The 19,349-nt window shown below is 46.6% G+C and overlaps 1 protein-coding gene across 1 annotated transcript in view; it reads left to right on the forward strand.

The window, feature by feature from the left end:
- Positions 1-1,336: 1,336 nt before the first annotated feature.
- The window catches only part of LOC311114532 (dystrophin-like), a 40,096-nt gene continuing 22,083 nt past the window's right edge, over positions 1,337-19,349 (forward strand). The window contains exons 1-6 of the mRNA XM_084189779.1: positions 1,337-1,489; positions 9,947-10,008; positions 10,376-10,450; positions 11,916-12,117; positions 12,695-12,780; positions 16,503-16,660. Of these exons, the coding sequence (XP_084045905.1) occupies positions 1,470-1,489; positions 9,947-10,008; positions 10,376-10,450; positions 11,916-12,117; positions 12,695-12,780; positions 16,503-16,660 (603 nt within the window). The 5' untranslated portion in view covers positions 1,337-1,469. The remainder of the gene's footprint in view (positions 1,490-9,946; positions 10,009-10,375; positions 10,451-11,915; positions 12,118-12,694; positions 12,781-16,502; positions 16,661-19,349) is intronic.

Consider the following 19,349-nt stretch of genomic DNA (forward strand, 5'->3'; position numbering starts at 1 on the left):
GAGGGAGAGAGATAGAGAGAGAGATATGAGAGAGAGATAGAGATATAGAGAGAGAGAGAGAGATATATGAGAGAGAGAGACGAGAGAGAGAGAGAGAGAGAGATATGAGAGAGAGAGAGAGAGAGAGAGAGAGAGAGAGAGAGAGAGAGAGAGATATGAGAGAGAGAGAGAGAGAGAGAGAGAGAGAGAGAGAGAGAGAGAGATGAGGGAGAGAGATATGAGAGAGAGAGACGAGAGAGAGAGATATGAGAGAGAGATGAGAGAGAGAGATATGAGAGAGAGAGAGAGAGAGAGAGTTATGAGAGATATGAGAGAGAGGGATATGAGAGAGAGAAAGAGATAGAAGCTGAGAAAGAGGGCGAGAGAAGAGTGACAGCTGTTCCTCTCTGTACACAGAGAGAAAACACCAGAAGACGTGGCCCAGACCCTCTATGAGTGAGTGACAGCACAGCGCAGGATATTGTGACACACACACGCATGTGTGCATACATACACACATGAACGCACACACACACACAAACCACACATGCAGGTGCGCACGCACGCAGGTGCGCACACACACACACACACACACACACACACACACACACACACACACACACACACAGTACCTTCAGAAAGTATTCATATCCCTTGATTTATTCCACATTTTGTTGTGTTATAGTCTGAATTCAAAAAAAATAATTGCTCACCCATCTACACACAATACCCCGTAATGACAAAGTGAAAACATGTTTTTAGAAATTTGAGCAAATTGATTGAAAATGAAATACAGAAATATCTCATTTACATATGTTTTCACACCCCTGAGACAATACATGTTAGAATCACCGTTGGCAGCGACTACAGCTGTGAGTCTTTGTGGGTAAATCTCTGGATTGTACAACATTTGCAAGTTATTCTTTTTTAATTCTTCAAACTCTGTCAAGTTGGTTGTTGAATAATGCTAAACAGACATTGTCAAGTCTTGCCATAGATGTAATAATATACTGGACACACACACACACACCTCAGTAGATGAGCCTTAGTTCTGGAAATAAGAATGAAAGATTAACCGATCAGTAACATAGTAATGAAAGGATAATAACGTAACATGGGAATAGCAGAGAACTCAGAGATCTGGGGAGGTGAGAGATGTTTTCTTTCCCAGTTAAATGAAAGAACATTCTGGTAGACTACAATATCTACTTTAGAAACTCTGATGTAAAGTGCCCTGAAGAAACCCCCTCGCTCCTCAGTCCTTATTGAATAGCATGGGGGAAGGGAGACAGCAGGAATCATAGCTCCGCCTAGTCTGCCCAGCACAGCGGAGAAGGCAGAGTCTGTGAACGGCTTGCGGGAACGGAACACGGCTAGTCGGACGTTTTCTCCCACAGAGGACGGTTCGAGGATTGCCATCACGGTTCGGAATCCGCCGGTTTAGGGGCTTTTCTAAATTACACTTGGATCTGCGATTAAAACGGCAAGCGATGAGGGAGCAGCTACGAAAGTAAGTGGGCAATGCATCTGCAGAATGAATGCAGTAAGATAGATTCGGCTACTGCCTGTGTGCTGCCTGTGACAATGTGCTGGCGTTCCTAGCAAGCAGGGTACAGAGGACGCAGTGGAAAGGAGGCAGAGACAGGCTGCTTGGGTAGTGTTCACCACACAGAGGCAGAGTAAGCGGTAGCAGCCAGCAGATGTGGTGCTGTTATCTAAAGCTAAGCTAGCCAAACCCAGCAGGTGTTCGGGGGGACTACAAAGCTCCGGTTAGGGCGACAGGATCCGGGGGTGTTTATGGCCCTCTAGCCGGCATATCGACATGATTGTCCCGAATCCCTTCGATAATGGAGGTTTTTGAGGAGAAGTCGTCATGCAGCTCGCTTTTCATCGTTTTATTTAATTATTTCCTATCATTATTTATTTATTATCTGTGTGCGTTAACTGTTTTATTTAATAGAAAATATCACTGTCTTCTTCTCGACACAGTCTCTGCGTCCGTCGAGCATTCCTTCACACACACAGAGGATAAATATCACCTTGGTGTGATAGCGAGGCTGATTTCAGGGTGATTGTTGCTGCGATTTAGTGCAATTGTCCGCGGTGTATTTGGCTATTTCTGGTGTTGTCAACCAGATATGGGCCGTTCATTGTTAGCAAACGGCCTTATAAAAGGTGCTGAGCTGACCAGCGGTCAACATTTCCAATCGCCCTGTCGGTGCTCAATCACGAGGATAGTCTCTCTGGGCAATGAATGAAGAACGGGATGTTCCCTGTTATAATCACATATATAAATAAATACATTACATTTATATGCGCTGTTATACCGTGGATAAAACATATGATTGTAGTGGTGAAATGGGCGCAAGGATTCGGGGGCGGGTGCAGATTCTTGGGCAGAAATGTGACTGCAGGTTTTGTGCGTGTAACGTGTGTGTGTGGGCGCGCGTGCCCTGACAAAACACAGCTCGAGCGTGAGATCCAAATCGCATCTTGGTTTTCTCAGCCTTTCTTTTCTTTTAGCTCGACTTGGAAGAGAATGTTGTGCCTAGGCACGTTTGGGTATTCTTCTGTCGCTTCTGTCTGTGTATATAAGGATCATATATCAATGAGTGTGTGGATTGTGGAGGTTTATAATTCACAGGAAGAGGTTGAGATACAATACAGGAACACTTGTCATTAGTAAGGGAATGGAAACTGTGCTGTGTGCTATTTATAATACCGTCTATCACGGCATGTATTGGGGTTAAAGATGAGCTACTTTATGAATGCAATAATCATAAATGATGCACAAGTCACATTTATGGGAAAAAATGAAACCTTCTATTATGAATTATTGAGATTCCATGTGAGTCATTCAAGGATTTCTTAAAACCTGTGACAGTGTGATTTGGCTTCACACATATTATGGCCTGTGTGTGTGTGTGTGTGTGTGTGTGTGTGTGTAGTCAAGTGTGTGTTTTATGAAGTAAGAAAGTACATCCATTTATCCCACTGATATAACATCATTCTTATCTGAACGCATTTTGAGGGTACTGTAACTCACCTATCTCTGGACATGGGTGTGGTCCCTCTGGACATGGGTGTGGTCCCTCTGGACATGGGTGTGGTCCCTCTGGACATGGGTGTGGTCCCTCTGGACATGGGTGTGGTCCCTCTGGACATGGGTGTGGTCCCTCTGGACATGGGTGTGGTCCCTCTGGACATGGGTGTGGTCCCTCTGGACATGGGTGTGGTCCCTCTGGACATGGGTGTGGTCCCTCTGGACATGGGTGTGGTCCCTCTGGACATGGGTGTGGTCCCTCTGGACATGGGTGTGGTCCCTCTGGACATGGGTGTGGTCCCTCTGGACATGGGTGTGGTCCCTCTGGACATGGGTGTGGTCCCTCTGGACATGGGTGTGGTCCCTCTGGACATGGGTGTGGTCCCTCTGGACATGGGTGTGGTCCCTCTGGACATGGGTGTGGTCCCTCTGGACATGGGTGTGGTCCCTCTGGACATGGGTGTGGTCCCTCTGGACATGGGTGTGGTCCCTCTGGACATGGGTGTGGTCCCTCTGGACATGGGTGTGGTCCCTCTGGACATGGGTGTGGTCCCTCTGGACATGGGTGTGGTCCCTCTGGACATGGGTGTGGTCCCTCTGGACATGGGTGTGGTCAGGCTGGTGGAGCTGACTGACAGGTCCCCTTCTGCCCAAAAGCATGGCATTTAGTTCAGCTTTATTTTACACATTTACTTTACAATTACATGGTCAATTGGTTATTACATATTAATTACTTAATAAGGACTTATTTTCTTTGGGATTCATTAAAACAATAACTACTTTGTTCCCCTAAAGGGTGTGTGTTCGATCACACTTGACAAGGTGAAGGAAGCCTAGTAGTCCTAGCCTTTGAATGTAGTGGTGCTGACGGTGCTGTAGCACCCCCTGATGAATCACAATTTATTAAATCATTTAAAAAATAAAATAATTCCACCAAATTAGTGCACTAGGCCTTTATTACTCCAGTTGGAGTGGAGAAAAATTCTTCCCACGGCCATGCTAGTAGTTACCTCTCAGTTTCCCTTCATACTACATCATTACCAGGTAAATGCTACTTCATCCCACAGGGACACACTTCAAGTGTGATTGCACTTGCAAGGACCCAAAACAAAAAGCCTTTGAAAGGTAGGTTACATCTGTGGTTCCCAACCTTTTTCGGTTACTGTACCACCAACTGAATTTTGCTCTGCCTGGAGTACCCCTGAAGTACCCCCTCAAGTGCATTTTACCAGTAGGCCTATGGTCACATGAGTCTTCTCAAGTAGCCCCTGTGGATAGGCCAAGTATCCCCAGGGGTCCTAGTACCCCTGGTTGGGAACCACTGGGTTACATGATTATCTTGACCCAAAACAAAAAGCCTTTGAAAGACAGGTTACATGATGATCTTAGATTGAGCTAAAACAAGCCCTGGATAGTTGACAGGAGTTTCACCTCAGCAGCAGCAGATCCAATATGTCCTCCTCAGTACAACATGTAAACATGACAGCATATAGAAGGAGAGGCAGACAGACAGGCAGGCAGACAGACAGACAGACAGGCAGGCAGGCAGACAGGTCTTTCTAGTAAAAGAGGTTGACATCTCAATGAGACACAGATTCCTGGTCACAGAAAGGACACAACATGGATAATGAATGTCTTTCTGTAGCTCTACTGGCGCTAGTGTGTTTCTTCACACACACACACACACACACACACACACACACACACACACACACACACACACACTGGGCCATGCTGTAGTCTCACAGTAGCTACAGGTTGAATGGCAGGTTTATTAGGATCATTACACTGCTGTTATTTTAGAGTTAGACTTGACATTGCAGCTGGTTGACTGTCTTGGAGAGATACCTACAGTATCATCATGTGTTCTCACATCTGTCTTGGTTTAACCCCTCAAAACAGGGTTACAATATAGCTTAGTAGTACAACAGTAATACTCCTACTACATTATAGTCACTATGGAAAACATTCAGTCATTCACTCTGGCCTCTACCGAACCTCTTTTTATAACAATGACATGAATAAACATAGAATTGATAGAATGCTTATAAATAGAAATGGTGAGAGGATCAGTCTCTTCCTGGAAATGCCTGATGGGATTACTCAACGCTTCATAGTGATGTAAAGTACCAGTACTGGTGTGTTTCATGTTTATATACAGGGATATACATGTATGCCTAGTGGAAGACGTCTTTTGACCTCAATGTGACAACCTGGTTATAAGGGGGAAACAACTAGGCTAAGGGAAATAGTGCTATTTTATAGTAGGAGGGGCTATGACATCATGCATCCACTGAGACACACCTTCAAATCAAGGATGGGATTCTGTTAGTTAGCCTATATGCTGGTGAGATAATACCATTATGTAGCCAGGGTGTGCCAGTAGAAGGTTTTGCTACATGAACAACCAGGTCTTAAATCAACATACTATGGAAACACTGCCTGTGTCCCAAATTACACCTTATTCCCTCTTGGTCAAAAGTAGTGCACAATAAAGGGATTGTGTCATTTGGGATGTAAACATTGACTTGACTTCTTGTCTGAACCTTCTGACGCATCACGTCTCCACACACTTCCTCATACACTCCCTTACCCACTCCTGCTCTATCTCCACACACTTCCTCATACACTCCCTTACCCACTCCTGCTCTATCTCCACACACTTCCTCATACACTCCCTTACCCACTCCTGCTCTATCTCCACACACTTCCTCATACACTCCCTTACCCACTCCTGCTCTATCTCCACACACTTCCTCATACACTCCCTTACCCACTCCTGCTCTATCTCCACACACTTCTTCAATCTACTTTGAGCTGTCAGCAGTGGTGAGGAGGAGGTGGGAGGGGAGCAGCATGTCAGCAGTGGTGAGGAGGAGGTGGGAGGGGAGCAGCGTGTCAGCAGTGGTGAGGAGGAGGTGGGAGGGGAGCAGCATGTCAGCAGTGGTGAGGAGGAGGTGGGAGGGGAGCAGCATGTCAGCAGTTGTGAGGAGGAGGTGGGAGGGGAGCAGCGTGTCAGCAGTGGTGAGGAGGAGGTGGGAGGGGAGCAGCATGTCAGCAGTGGTGAGGAGGAGGTGGGAGGGGAGCAGCATGTCAGCAGTTGTGAGGAGGAGGTGGGAGGGGAGCAGCATGTCAGCAGTGGTGAGGAGGAGGTGGGAGGGGAGCAGCATGTCAGCAGTGGTGAGGAGGAGGTGGGAGGGGAGCAGCGTGTCAGCAGTGGTGAGGAGGAGGTGGGAGGGGAGCAGCATGTCAGCAGTGGTGAGGAGGAGGTGGGAGGGGAGCAGCATGTCAGCAGTTGTGAGGAGGAGGTGGGAGGGGAGCAGCATGTCAGCAGTGGTGAGGAGGAGGTGGGAGGGGAGAAGCATGTCAGCAGTGGTGAGGAGGAGGTGGGAGGGGAGCAGCATGTCAGCAGTGGTGAGGAGGAGGTGGGAGGGGAGCATGTCAGCAGTGGTGAGGAGGAGGTGGGAGGGGAGCAGAACTCAGCAGTGGTGAGGAGGAGATGGGAGGGGAGCAGCATGTCAGCAGTGGTGAGGAGGAGGTGGGAGGGGAGCAGCATGTCAGCAGTGGTGAGGAGGAGGTGGGAGGGGAGCATGTCAGCAGTGGTGAGGAGGAGGTGGGAGGGGAGCAGCATGTCAGCAGTGGTGAGGAGGAGGTGGGAGGGGAGCAGCATGTCAGCAGTGGTGAGGAGGAGGTGGGAGGGGATAATGTCAGCAGTGGTGAGGAGGAGGTGGGAGGGGAGCATGTCAGCAGTGGTGAGGAGGAGGTGGGAGGGGAGCAGCATGTCAGCAGTGGTGAGGAGGAGGTGGGAGGGGAGCATGTCAGCAGTGGTGAGGAGGAGGTGGGAGGGGAGCAGCATGTCAGCAGTGGTGAGGAGGAGGTGGGAGGGGAGCATGTCAGCAGTGGTGAGGAGGAGGGGAGCATGTCAGCAGTGGTGAGGAGTAGGAAGAGAGGAGTGGTGGAAGAGAGGAGAGGTGGAGGAGAGGAGGTGGAGGAGAGGAGGTGGAGGAAGAGAGGAGAGGTGGAGGAGAGGAGGTGGAGGAAGAGAGGAGAGGAGAGGTGGAGGAGAGGAGAGGTGGAAGAGAGGAGGTGGAGGAAGAGAAGAGAGGTGGAAGAGAGGAGGTGGAGGAGAGGAGGTGGAGGAAGAGAGGAGGAGTAGGAAGAGAGGAGAGGTGGAGGAGAGATGGAGGTGGAAGAGAGGAGAGGAGAGGAGAGGAGGGGGAGGTGGAAGAGAGGAGAGGAGGAGGTGGAAGAGAGGAGAGGAGAGGAGGGGGAGGTGGAAGAGAGGTGGAGGAGGAAGAGAGGAGAGGAGGAGGTGGAAGAGAGGAGAGGAGGAGGTGGAAGAGAGGAGAGGAGGAGGTGGAAGAGAGGAGAGGAGGAGGTGGAAGAGAGGAGAGGTGGAGGTGGAAGAGAGGAGAGGAGGAGGTGGAAGAGAGGAGAGGAGGAGGTGGAAGAGAGGAGAGGAGGAGGTGGAAGAGAGGAGAGGAGGAGGTGGAAGAGAGGAGAGGAGGAGGTGGAAGAGAGGAGAGGAGGAGGTGGAAGAGAGGAGAGAGGAGAGGAGAGGAGAGGAGGGGGAGGTGGAAGAGAGGTGGAGGAGGAAGAGAGGAGAGGAGGAGGTGGAAGAGAGGAGAGGAGGAGGTGGAAGAGAGGAGAGGAGAGGAGGAGGTGGAAGAGAGGAGAGGAGGAGGTGGAAGAGAGGAGAGGAGGAGGTGGAAGAGAGGAGAGGAGGAGGTGGAAGAGAGGAGAGGGGGAGGTGGAAGAGAGGAGAGGGGGAGGTGGAAGAGAGGAGAGAGGTAGAACTGTAACTAGTAGCTAACACTTTGGCTAGACTAAGTGATTTGACACAGAGTCACTGTGAATGCAGGTGGAATTATATAACAGCTAGCTAGTCCAACTGCCGCCATACACACACACACACACACACACACACTGTGTGCACACCCACACACACACACTCCAGTGGAGGCAGCAGCGGCTGTCCTCTTTGCCAAGGTGAGAGAGGTTCATGCTGAGAGTTTTAGTCTAAGTGCTGTTTGGAATGCGGGAACCATCACTCACTGTCTTTACTGTCTTCCCTGGTTCCTTTACCCTGCTTCACCCCACAGGACCCATCACTGTCTTTACTGTCTTCACTGGTTCCTTTACCCTGCTTCACCCCACAGGACCCATCACTGTCTTTACTGTCTTCCCTGGTTCCTTTACCCTGCTTCACCCCACAGGACCCATCACTGTCTTTACTGTCTTCCCTGGTTCCATTACCCTGCTTCACCCCACAGGACCCATCACTGTCTTTACTGTCTTCACTGGTTCCTTTACCCTGCTTCACCCCACAGGACCCATCACTGTCTTTACTGTCTTCCCTGGTTCCTTTACCCTGCTTCACCCCACAGGACCCATCACTGTCTTTACTGTCTTCCCTGGTTCCTTTACCCTGCTTCACCCCACAGGACCCATCACTGTCTTTACTGTCTTCCCTGGTTCCTTTACCCTGCTTCACCCCACAGGACCCATCACTGTCTTTACTGTCTTCCCTGGTTCCTTTACCCTGCTTCACCCCACAGGACCCATCACTGTCTTTACTGTCTTCCCTGGTTCCTTTACCCTGCTTCACCCCACAGGACCCATCACTGTCTTTACTGTCTTCCCTGGTTCCTTTACCCTGCTTCACCCCACAGGACCCATCACTGTCTTTACTGTCTTCCCTGGTTCCTTTACCCTGCTTCACCCCACAGGACCCATCACTGTCTTTACTGTCTTCCCTGGTTCCTTTACCCTGCTTCACCCCACAGGACCCATCACTGTCTTTACTGTCTTCCCTGGTTCCTTTACCCTGCTTCACCCCACAGGACCCATCACTGTCTTTACTGTCTTCCCTGGTTCCTTTACCCTGCTTCACCCCACAGGACCCATCACTGTCTTTACTGTCTTCCCTGGTTCCTTTACCCTGCTTCACCCCACAGGACCCATCACTGTCTTTACTGTCTTCCCTGGTTCCTTTACCCTGCTTCACCCCACAGGACCCATCACTGTCTTTACTGTCTTCCCTGGTTCCTTTACCCTGCTTCACCCCACAGGACCCATCACTGTCTTTACTGTCTTCCCTGGTTCCTTTACCCTGCTTCACCCCACAGGACCCATCACTGTCTTTACTGTCTTCCCTGGTTCCTTTACCCTGCTTCACCCCACAGGACCCATCACTGTCTTTACTGTCTTCCCTGGTTCCTTTACCCTGCTTCACCCCACAGGACCCATCACTGTCTTTACTGTCTTCCCTGGTTCCTTAACCCTGCTTCACCCCACAGGACCCATCACTGTCTTTACTGTCTTCCCTGGTTCCTTTACCCTGCTTCACCCCACAGACACACACACCACACCACACACACACACACACACACACACACACACACACACACACAATCAATGTGTACACGGCGTCACACGTGATATAACCCCTTTGTGTCCTCTTTACAGTCAACATGTCCCTTGTTGTGTGTGTGTGTGTATATTCAGGCAGGTGCACAGACAGGGCTCTACCTGCAGAGCACATACCCCTTTGCCCTTCCAGTCTCCAAAGTGCCCTTTTGGGTGGTGGTAGAAATTCCACACAAATATTTTTTGTTGTATACATTTTTTGTTGCTGTTGTTCTGAACCCACTGCCTGCAAGTCATCGTGTTAACTGTAGCATATGCTAGGATTATTAAAGTGAATAAGAATAAAGCTTTTGAAACTAAGGGTTATTTATTTGTGTCATTTAATTTGACACAAATACATTTGGCATCTATTGCTTTTATGTAACTAAATTATCTAAGTCATAATTGCTTAACGAGCGGTTGCGTAAAAAACACTTTTTTTGATCACATGTCCCCCAAAAGGTCTGTGCACGGCCCTGGTTGTATTGACCTGTATTCTCCTGATCTCTCCTCCAGCCACCAGACACAGACAACATGCTGGGACCATCCCAAGATGGCCGAGCTCTACCAGTCTCTGGGTAAGAAGTCCACATACAGTGGACCAAGTAGGACCTATTTCAGATGCACTTGATTAGGTTTGCCCTGTATAGGGTTGCAAAATTCCATGAACTTTCAATAAATCCCGGTTGGATTTCCTGCTTATTCCCTTCTGATTCCGGGAATCCTCCAACCAGGATTTCGGGAAAACCAGGGAATTTATTGAAAGATTCCGGAATTTTGCAACCCTAGGTCTATGCAATTGTATTTGTACTGTACCAAAAGTGTGAACTCCAAGATAAATCAAGTGCAGCTCAAGTAGCTGGCCAATATCTGATTATGGATGGAGATAGCACTGTTTTACAGTGTATTTAGTTTTAGTGACTGTCTCTCCATGTGTCTCTGCAGCCGACCTGAACAACGTGCGTTTCTCAGCCTACCGGACAGCCATGAAGCTGAGGCGCCTGCAGAAAGCTCTCTGTCGTAAGTCCAGGCCCCTCACCTAGTCACCACCCCAAACTACCTCCTCTACTCCATCACCCCTCCATCCCCCTCACAGAGACACTGTCCTACAGTACCTCCTCTACTCCAGCACCCCTCCATCCCCCTCACAGAGTCACTGTCCTACAGTACCTCCTCTACTCCAGCACCCCTCCATCCCCCTCACAGAGACACTGTCCTACAGTACCTCCTCTACTCCATCACCCCTCCATCCCCCTCACAGAGACACTGTCCTACAGTACCTCCTCTACTCCATCACCCCTCCATCCCCCTCACAGAGACACTGTCCTACAGTACCTCCTCTACTCCAGCACCCCTCCATCCCCCTCACAGAGACACTGTCCTACAGTACCTCCTCTACTCCAGCACCCCTCCATCCCCCTCACAGAGACACTGTCCTACAGTACCTCCTCTACTCCAGCACCCCTCCATCCCCCTCACAGAGACACTGTCCTACAGTACCTCCTCTACTCCAGCCCCCCTCCATCCCCCTCACAGAGACACTGTTCTACAGTACCTCCTCTACTACCACTCACCCTCTCCTTCTTTGTCCTCCCCTCACACTCTCCATCACTCACTCATTCATCATCCCTGTCTCTCTTTCCACCAAGCTCTATTACACATCAGTTACTCTATTACACATCAGTTACTCTATTACACATCAGTTACTCTATTACACATCAGTTACTCTATTACACATCAGTTACTCTATTACACATCAGTTACTCTGTTACACATCAGTTACTCTGTTACACATCAGTTACTCCCGAGTGGCGCAGCGGTCTAAGGCACTGCATCTCAGTGCTTGAGGCGTCACTACAGACCCCCTGGTTCGATTCCAGGCTGTATCACAACCGGCCGTGATTGGGAGTCCCATAGGGCGGCGCACAATTGGCCCAGCGTCGTCCAGGTTTGGCCGGTGTAGGCCGTCATTGTAAATAAGAATTTGTTCTTAACTGACTTGCCTAGTTAAATAAAGGTCAAATAAAAAAAAAATTAAAATAATAATACATCAGTTACTCTATTACACACCCTCTTACTCATCAAACGCTCTCTTTCTCTTACCCACACTCACCCTCTCCTCTCCTCTCCTCTCCTCTCCTCTCCTCTCCTCTCCTCTCCTCTCCTCTCCTCTCCTCTCCTCTCCTCTCCTCTCCTCTCCTCTCCTCTCCTCTCCTCTCCTCTCCTCTCCTCCTCCTCCTCTCCTCTCCTCTCCTCTCCTCTCCTCTCCTCTCCTCTCCTCTCCTCTCCTCTCCTCTCCTCTCCTCTCCTCTCCTCTCCTCTCCTCTCCTCTCCTCTCCTCTCCTCTCCTCTCCTCTCCTCTCCTCTCCTCTCCTCTCCTCTCCTCTCCTCTCCTCTCCTCCCTCCCCCTTTCGCGCCCTCCCTCTCTCCTCTCCCCCCCCTCCCTCCCTCTCCTCCTCTCCTCCCTCCCCCCTCTACTCTCCAGTGGACCTCCTGGGTATGCCTGCGGCGTGTGAGGTCTTTGAGCAGCATGGCCTGAAGCAGAATGAGCAGCTGATGGACATCATGCAGGTGATGACATGTCTGACCAGCCTCTATGAGAAACTGGACCAGCAGCATGGGAACCTGGTCAACGTCCCACTGTGTGTCGACATGTGTCTCAACTGGCTGCTCAATGTTTACGACACGTACGTATAGTACACACAAAACACTAACGACACGTACCTAACGACACGTACCTAACGACAGGTACCTAACGACACGTACCTAACGACAGGTACCACCTAACGACAGGTACCTAACGACAGGTACCTAACGACAGGTACCTAACGACAGGTACCTAACGACACGTACCTAACGACACGTACCTAACGACACGTACCTAATGACAGGTACCTAACGACAGGTACCTAACGACGCGTACCTAACGACACGTACCTAACGACACGTACCTAACGACACGTACCTAACGACAGGTACCTAACGACAGGTACCTAACGACAGGTACCTAACGACACATACCTAACGACAGGTACCTAACGACAGGTACCTAACGACAGGTACCTAACGACACGTACCTAACGACACGTACCTAACGACACGTCCCTAACGACATGTACCTAACGACAGGTCCCCAATGACACGTACCTAACGACACGTCCCTAACGACACATACCTAACGACACTCACTGATTGATGAGTATATGATTGATTGATATGATTGATTGACATCTGATTGATTGATATGATTGATTGGTTTCACAGAGGAAGAAGTGGAAAAATCAGAACTCTGTCCTTCAAAACTGGCATCATCTCACTCTGCAAAGCACACCTGGAGGACAAATACAGATGTAAGTAATGACTACTCTTTTTATTACCACACCTGGAGGACAAATGTGACTGACCGCCTCGATTCGGTCTTATGTAGCAAAATTTGAAATTGTGTTTTTTACATTGGGATAAAAGTAGAGACTCAGAGCTAGAAAATGGTATATCATACACTGTAGTTGAAGAACAATGGGAAAGTAATTCTACTTTGAAAGTTGATAAACTTGTAACCCCACTTTTGAAAAAATGGCCCTTGAAAGTTTTGGTAAACCTACTGGAGAGCTCTTCTTTGTCTACACCCATTCTGCATCGTTCACACCCTCCTAAGCCTTAGCTTCACCCATCTCTTTAAGGATTCACGTGAGGCCATTTGCTAACCAGTGATTAGTGTAGTAAACAACCAAAGATTTCAAGACTAAAAGTAGTAAAAAGTCCAGATAAAAATACACTTTATCTAGTCCTTGGCCTATATCCTAATCTGACTTTGGTGAAGGTCATGTTGTTCTTCACATTACCGTCTCTTGTAAACACACAATATATCAAATTAAATAAAAAGTTGATTTGTCACATGCACAGGATACAGAAGGTGTAAACAGTACAGTGAAATGGTTACTTGCATAGTAGCAATATCAAAAACAGAAAGCGTCCAGATAAAAATATGTTATAAATATTTTATAATTATTAGATGATGCTTACCTGACACACTTGTCTAAATCGATGGGTCATGTGAAGGAAATGCTATAACCAACCCCCAACCACATCTAGCTAAGTGGATGGGTCACTATTGTCTAGACATGTACACATGTTCATGAAATACAATAGATGGCCGTAATCACCCCCAGCCCTGGCTAACGTGATGGGTCATGTCATCATCTGGTGCTTTGTTTAGACATGTAGCTAGCTAGCTAAACAATGAACCGGCATAATCCCAACTCATACTACTACCAACCATTACAAACATAGCTGTAGTATGAATCTGCAGGTAGCTAAAGCTAACCAACCAGGTTCAATGTTAGCTAGCTAACATTAGGCTATAACTAAGGGATTTCTGATTTGAATAATATTACTACACAGATCATACATGTAACTTTAGCTAGCAAGCCAGCAAGCTAACGAACAGTACGCTTTAACTTGCAATGAAAACAACTTTCGGACAAAATTTGAAATGTACAATGCCTTGCAAAAGTATTCATCCCCCTTGGCGTTTTTCCTATTTTGTTCCATTACAACCTGTATTTTATTTTATTTCTTTTTTTCTATTTCATGTAATGGACATACATAAAATAGCCCAAATTGGTGAAGTGAAATGAAAAAAATAACTTGTTTTTAAAAATTCAAAAAAATATATAACGGAAAAGTGGTGCGTGCATATGTATTCACCCCCTTTGCTATGAAGCCCCTAAATAAGATCTGGTGCAACCAATTACCTTCAGAAGTCACATAATTAGTTAAATAAAGTCCACCTGTGTGCAATCTAAGTGTCACATGATCTGGCATATGATCTCAGCATTTATACACCTGTTCTGAAAGGCCCCAGAGTCTGCAACACCACTAAGCAAGGGGCACCACCAAGCAAGCGGCACCATGAAGACCAAGGAGCTCTCCAAACAGGTCAGGGACAAAGTTGTGGAGAAGTACAGATCAGGGTTGGGTTATAAAAAAATATCCGAAACTTTTAACATCCCACGGAGCACCATTAAATCCATTATTAAAAAATTGAAAGAATATGGCAACACAACAAACCTGCCAAGAGAAGGCCGCCCACCAAAACTCACGGACCAGGCAAGGAGGGCATTAATCAGAGCGGCAACAAAGAGTCCAAAGATAACCCTGAAGGAGCTGCAAAGCTCCACAGCGGAGATTGGAGTATCTGACAATAGGACCACTTTAAGCTGTACACTCCACAGAGTTGGGCTTTACGGAAGAATGGCCAGAAAAAAGCCATTGCTTAAAGAAATATATAAGCAAACACGTTTGGTGTTCGCCAAAAGCCATGTGGGAGACTCCCCAAACATATGGAAGAAGTTACTCTGGTCAGATGGCCATCAAGGAAAACGCTATGTCACCCCGAGAACACCATCTCCACAGTGAAGCATGATGGTTGCAGCATCATGCTGTGGGGATGTTTTTCATCGGCAGGGACTGGGAAACTGGTCAGCATTTAAGGAATGATGGATGGCGCTAAATAAAGGGAAATTCTTGAGGGAAACCTGTTTCAGTCTTCCAGAGATTTGAGACTGGGACGGAGGTTCACCTTCCAGAAGGACAATGACCCTAAGCATACTGCTAAAGCAACACTCGAGTGGTTTAAGGGGAAACATTTAAATGTCTTGGAATGGCCTAGTCAAAGCCTAGACTTCAATCCAATTGAGAATCTGTGGTATGACTTAAAGATTGTTGTACACCAGCGGAACCCATCCAACTTGAAGGAGCTGGAGCAGTTTTGTCTTGAAGAATGGGCAAAAATCCCAGTGGCTAGATGTGCCAAGATTATAGAGACATACCCCAAGGGACTTGCAGCTGTAATTGCTGCAAAAGGTGGCTCTACAAAGTATTGATTTTGAGGGGGTGAATAGTTATGTATGCTCAAGTTTTCTGTTTTTTTGTCTTATTTCTTGTTTGTTTCACAAGAAAAAATATTTTGCATCTTCAGTGGTAGGCATGTTGTGTAAATCAAATGCCCAAAAAATCAATTTTAATTCCAGGTTGTAAGGCAACAAAATAGGAAAAATGCAAAGGGGGGTGAATAATTTCACAAGTCACTGTATAATATCTGAAAATGTAGCTAGACTCTTACCCGTATACATGGATGAACGCTTCACGGCAGACTGGAACCATTTAACTCAGTTTTGTTTGTAGCTACATCTTGTTTGGCCAGCGTTGAGTCAAGTCACTCCTGTTCACACTGACCGTGGCGTGTGCAGAAAGTAGCAAATCACTTTTTCCAACTGATCTGTCGATATATTTCAGAAATGGTGCGGTAGAAAGGACTATCAACACATACTGAGCAGCTCACGTTATAAACAGAAGCATGCTACATGGCAGACCAATCCAAACTCATCTCCCGGCATGTCCAGCCCATCCATTATCTCAGTCAATCATGGCTAGCGAGAAGGTATTTTTCCGTGGCTAAACCAACTAGGCTCGTAATTTAACAATGTTATTTGTATTTACGGATGGAATACACGTTTGTTATTAAGGCACATGAAAGTTCACATCTTCCAGAAGGCATTTCTGCCAAAAAAATGCATTTTGATAAAAATAATTATGTTTACGTTCAAATGCCTCTCCTGTGAAGTAGTGACATGCGACATATGCCTAGTTTCCTGAAACGAGTCACAAATACAGATGGGGAAGTAATGACTGATCTTTATATTACCACACCTGGAGGACAAATACAGATGGAAGTAATGACTGATCTTTATATTACCACACCTGGAGGACAAATACAGATGGAAGTAGGGACTACTCTTTATGATATTATTAGCAGCAGATGTGGCAACACATAGTGTAAAAACCCATGGCCAGATTGTTGATTTGATGATAGATTTTCATGCATCAAGTAGGCATGACACATAAAACCCCTCCAAACAGCTGTGTGGGTGTGTGTTGTTGTTGGTATAGCTAGTGTATGGAGGCAGTATCCTATGTGGTCTATTCTGTTAGTGTGTTGGTATGTATCTCTGGACTTGGGTATTTACCTCTCCAGTGCTCTCTGCCTCCCTCCCTCCCCCACCTCTATCAGTCCTGTTCCGCCAGGTAGCCAGTGCGACAGGGTTCTGTGACCAGCGGAGGCTGGGTCTTCTCCTCCATGATTCCATCCAGATCCCCCGTCAGCTGGGAGAGGTGGCCTCCTTCGGGGGCTCCAACATCGAGCCCAGCGTCCGCAGCTGCTTCCAGTTTGTATGTGGAGCTAGTAGCAATGGTCGTAGCTATGCACACACACACACACACACACACACACACACACACACACACACACACACACACACACACACACACACACACACACAACGTACATATAACATACAGGCGTATAAACTACCTCACATTCTACACTACTGTGCTAAACACCTTCTGCAGATCACATGCATTTCATGAAAAACCACACTATGCAATGTGGGGAAATGTCTTATAAAGTGTCTCTTTAGGTAGAGATGTCCTGTGTGGTTAATCAGTAGGTCTATACATTGCACTCTGCTAGCTATGTTAGCCAAAGTACATCTGTTAGCCTGCTAGCTATGTTAGCCAAAGTACATCTGTTAGCCTGCTATCTATGTTAGCCAAAGTACATCTGTTAACCTGCTAGCTATGTTAGCCAAAGTACATCTGTTAGCCTGCTAGCTATGTTAGCCAAAGTACATCTGTTAGCCTGATATCTATGTTAGCCAAAGTATATATGTTAGCCTGCTAGCTATAGCCCAGTGAAACACCATATTGAATGTGTTAGCCAAAGTATATCTGTTAGCCTGCTATCTATGTTAGCCAAAGTACATCAGTTAGCCTGCTAGCTATGGTGAATCACCATACTGAATCTGTTAGCCACAAGTACATCTGTTAGCCTAGCTATAGTGAATCACCATACTGAATGTGTTAGCCAAAGTACATCTGTTAGCCTGCTAGCTATAGTGAATCACCATACTGAATCTGTTAGCCACAAGTACATCTGTTAGCCTAGCTATAGTGAATCACCATACTGAATGTGTTAGCCAAAGTACATCTGTTAGCCTGCTATCTATGTTAGCCAAAGTACATCTGTTAGCATGCTAGCTATAGTGAATCACCATACTGAATGTGTTAGCCAAAGTACATATGTTAGCCTGCTAGCTATAGTGAATCACCATACTGAATGTGTTAGCCACAGTACATCTGTTAGCCTGCTAGCTATAGTGAATCACCATACTGAATGTGTTAGCCAAAGTACATATGTTAGCCTGCTATCAATGTTAGCCAAAGTACATCTGTTAGCCTGCTAGCTATAGTGAATCACCATACTGAATGTGTTAGCCAAAGTACATATGTTAGCCTGCTACCTATGTTAGCCAAAGTACATCTGTTAGCCTGCTAGCTATGTTAGCCAAAGTACATCTGTTAGCCTGATATATATGTTAGCCAAAGTACATATGTTAGCCTGCTAGCTGTGAAACACCATATTGAATGTGTTAGCCAAAGTATATCTGTTAGCCTGCTATCTATGTTAGCCAAAGTACATCAGTTAGCCTGCTAGCTATGGTGAATCACCATACTGAATGTGTTAGCCAAAGTACATCTGTTAGCCTGCTAGCTATAGTGAATCACCATACTGAATGTGTTAGCCACAGTACATCTGTTAGCCTAGCTATAGTGAATCACCATACTGAATGTGTTAGCCAAAGTACATCTGTTAGCCTGCTATCTATGTTAGCCAAAGTACATCTGTTAGCATGCTAGCTATAGTGAATCACCATACTGAATGTGTTAGCCAAAGTACATATGTTAGCCTGCTAGCTATAGTGAATCACCATACTGAATGTGTTAGCCACAGTACATCTGTTAGCCTGCTAGCTATAGTGAATCACCATACTGAATATGTTAGCCAAAGTACATATGTTAGCCTGCTATCTATGTTAGCCAAAGTACATCAGTTAGCCTGCTAGCTATAGTGAATCACCATACTGAATGTGTTAGCCAAAGTACATCTGTTAGCCTGCTAGCTATAGTGAATCACCATACTGAATGTGTTAGCCAAAGTACATCTGTTAGCCTGCTAGCTATAGTGAATCACCATACTGAATATGTTAGCCAAAGTACATATGTTAGCCTGCTATCTATGTTAGCCAAAGTACATCAGTTAGCCTGCTAGCTATAGTGAATCACCATACTGAATGTGTTAGCCAAAGTACATCTGTTAGCCTGCTAGCTATAGTGAATCACCATACTGAATATGTTAGCCAAAGTACATATGTTAGCCTGCTATCTATGTTAGCCAAAGTACATCAGTTAGCCTGCTAGCTATAGTGAATCACCATACTGAATGTGTTAGCCAAAGTACATATGTTAACCTGCTAGCTATAGTGAATCACCATACAGAATGTGTTAGCCAAAGTACATATGTTAGCCTGCTAACTATGTTAGCCAAAGTACATCTGTTAGCCTGCTAGCTATAGTGAATCACCATACTGAATGTGTTAGCCAAAGTACATCTGTTAACCTGCTAGCTATGTTAGCCAAAGTACATCAGTTAGCCTGCTAGCTATAGTGAATCACCATACTGAATGTGTTAGCCACAGTACATCTATTACCCTATGGTCATCTGTAATCTATGGTCCATCTGTCAGCCAGTGGAAATCACTTCTCTACAGTTGTCACTGCATCTGTTTCCAGCAGTAAATATGGCCATGGAAAATATGTAGAGTGGAATGGAAAACGTCTGCTTTACGATCCAGGAGAAAACAGTAGCATGAAAGTTATATGATAGAGTGTAATGGAAAACCCCTGCTTTACAATCCAGGAGAAAACAGTAGCAGGACAGTTTGTAGTTCTGTATTATTTTATACTGGTAAAACGGCTTGTTTGCCCCAGAGCAATACAGCCATACACTTTATCCATACCT

This window comes from Coregonus lavaretus (genome assembly GCF_964263955.1).
Source record: "Coregonus lavaretus genome assembly, contig: HAP1_SCAFFOLD_591, whole genome shotgun sequence".
NCBI classification, from domain to species: Eukaryota; Metazoa; Chordata; class Actinopteri; order Salmoniformes; family Salmonidae; genus Coregonus; species Coregonus lavaretus.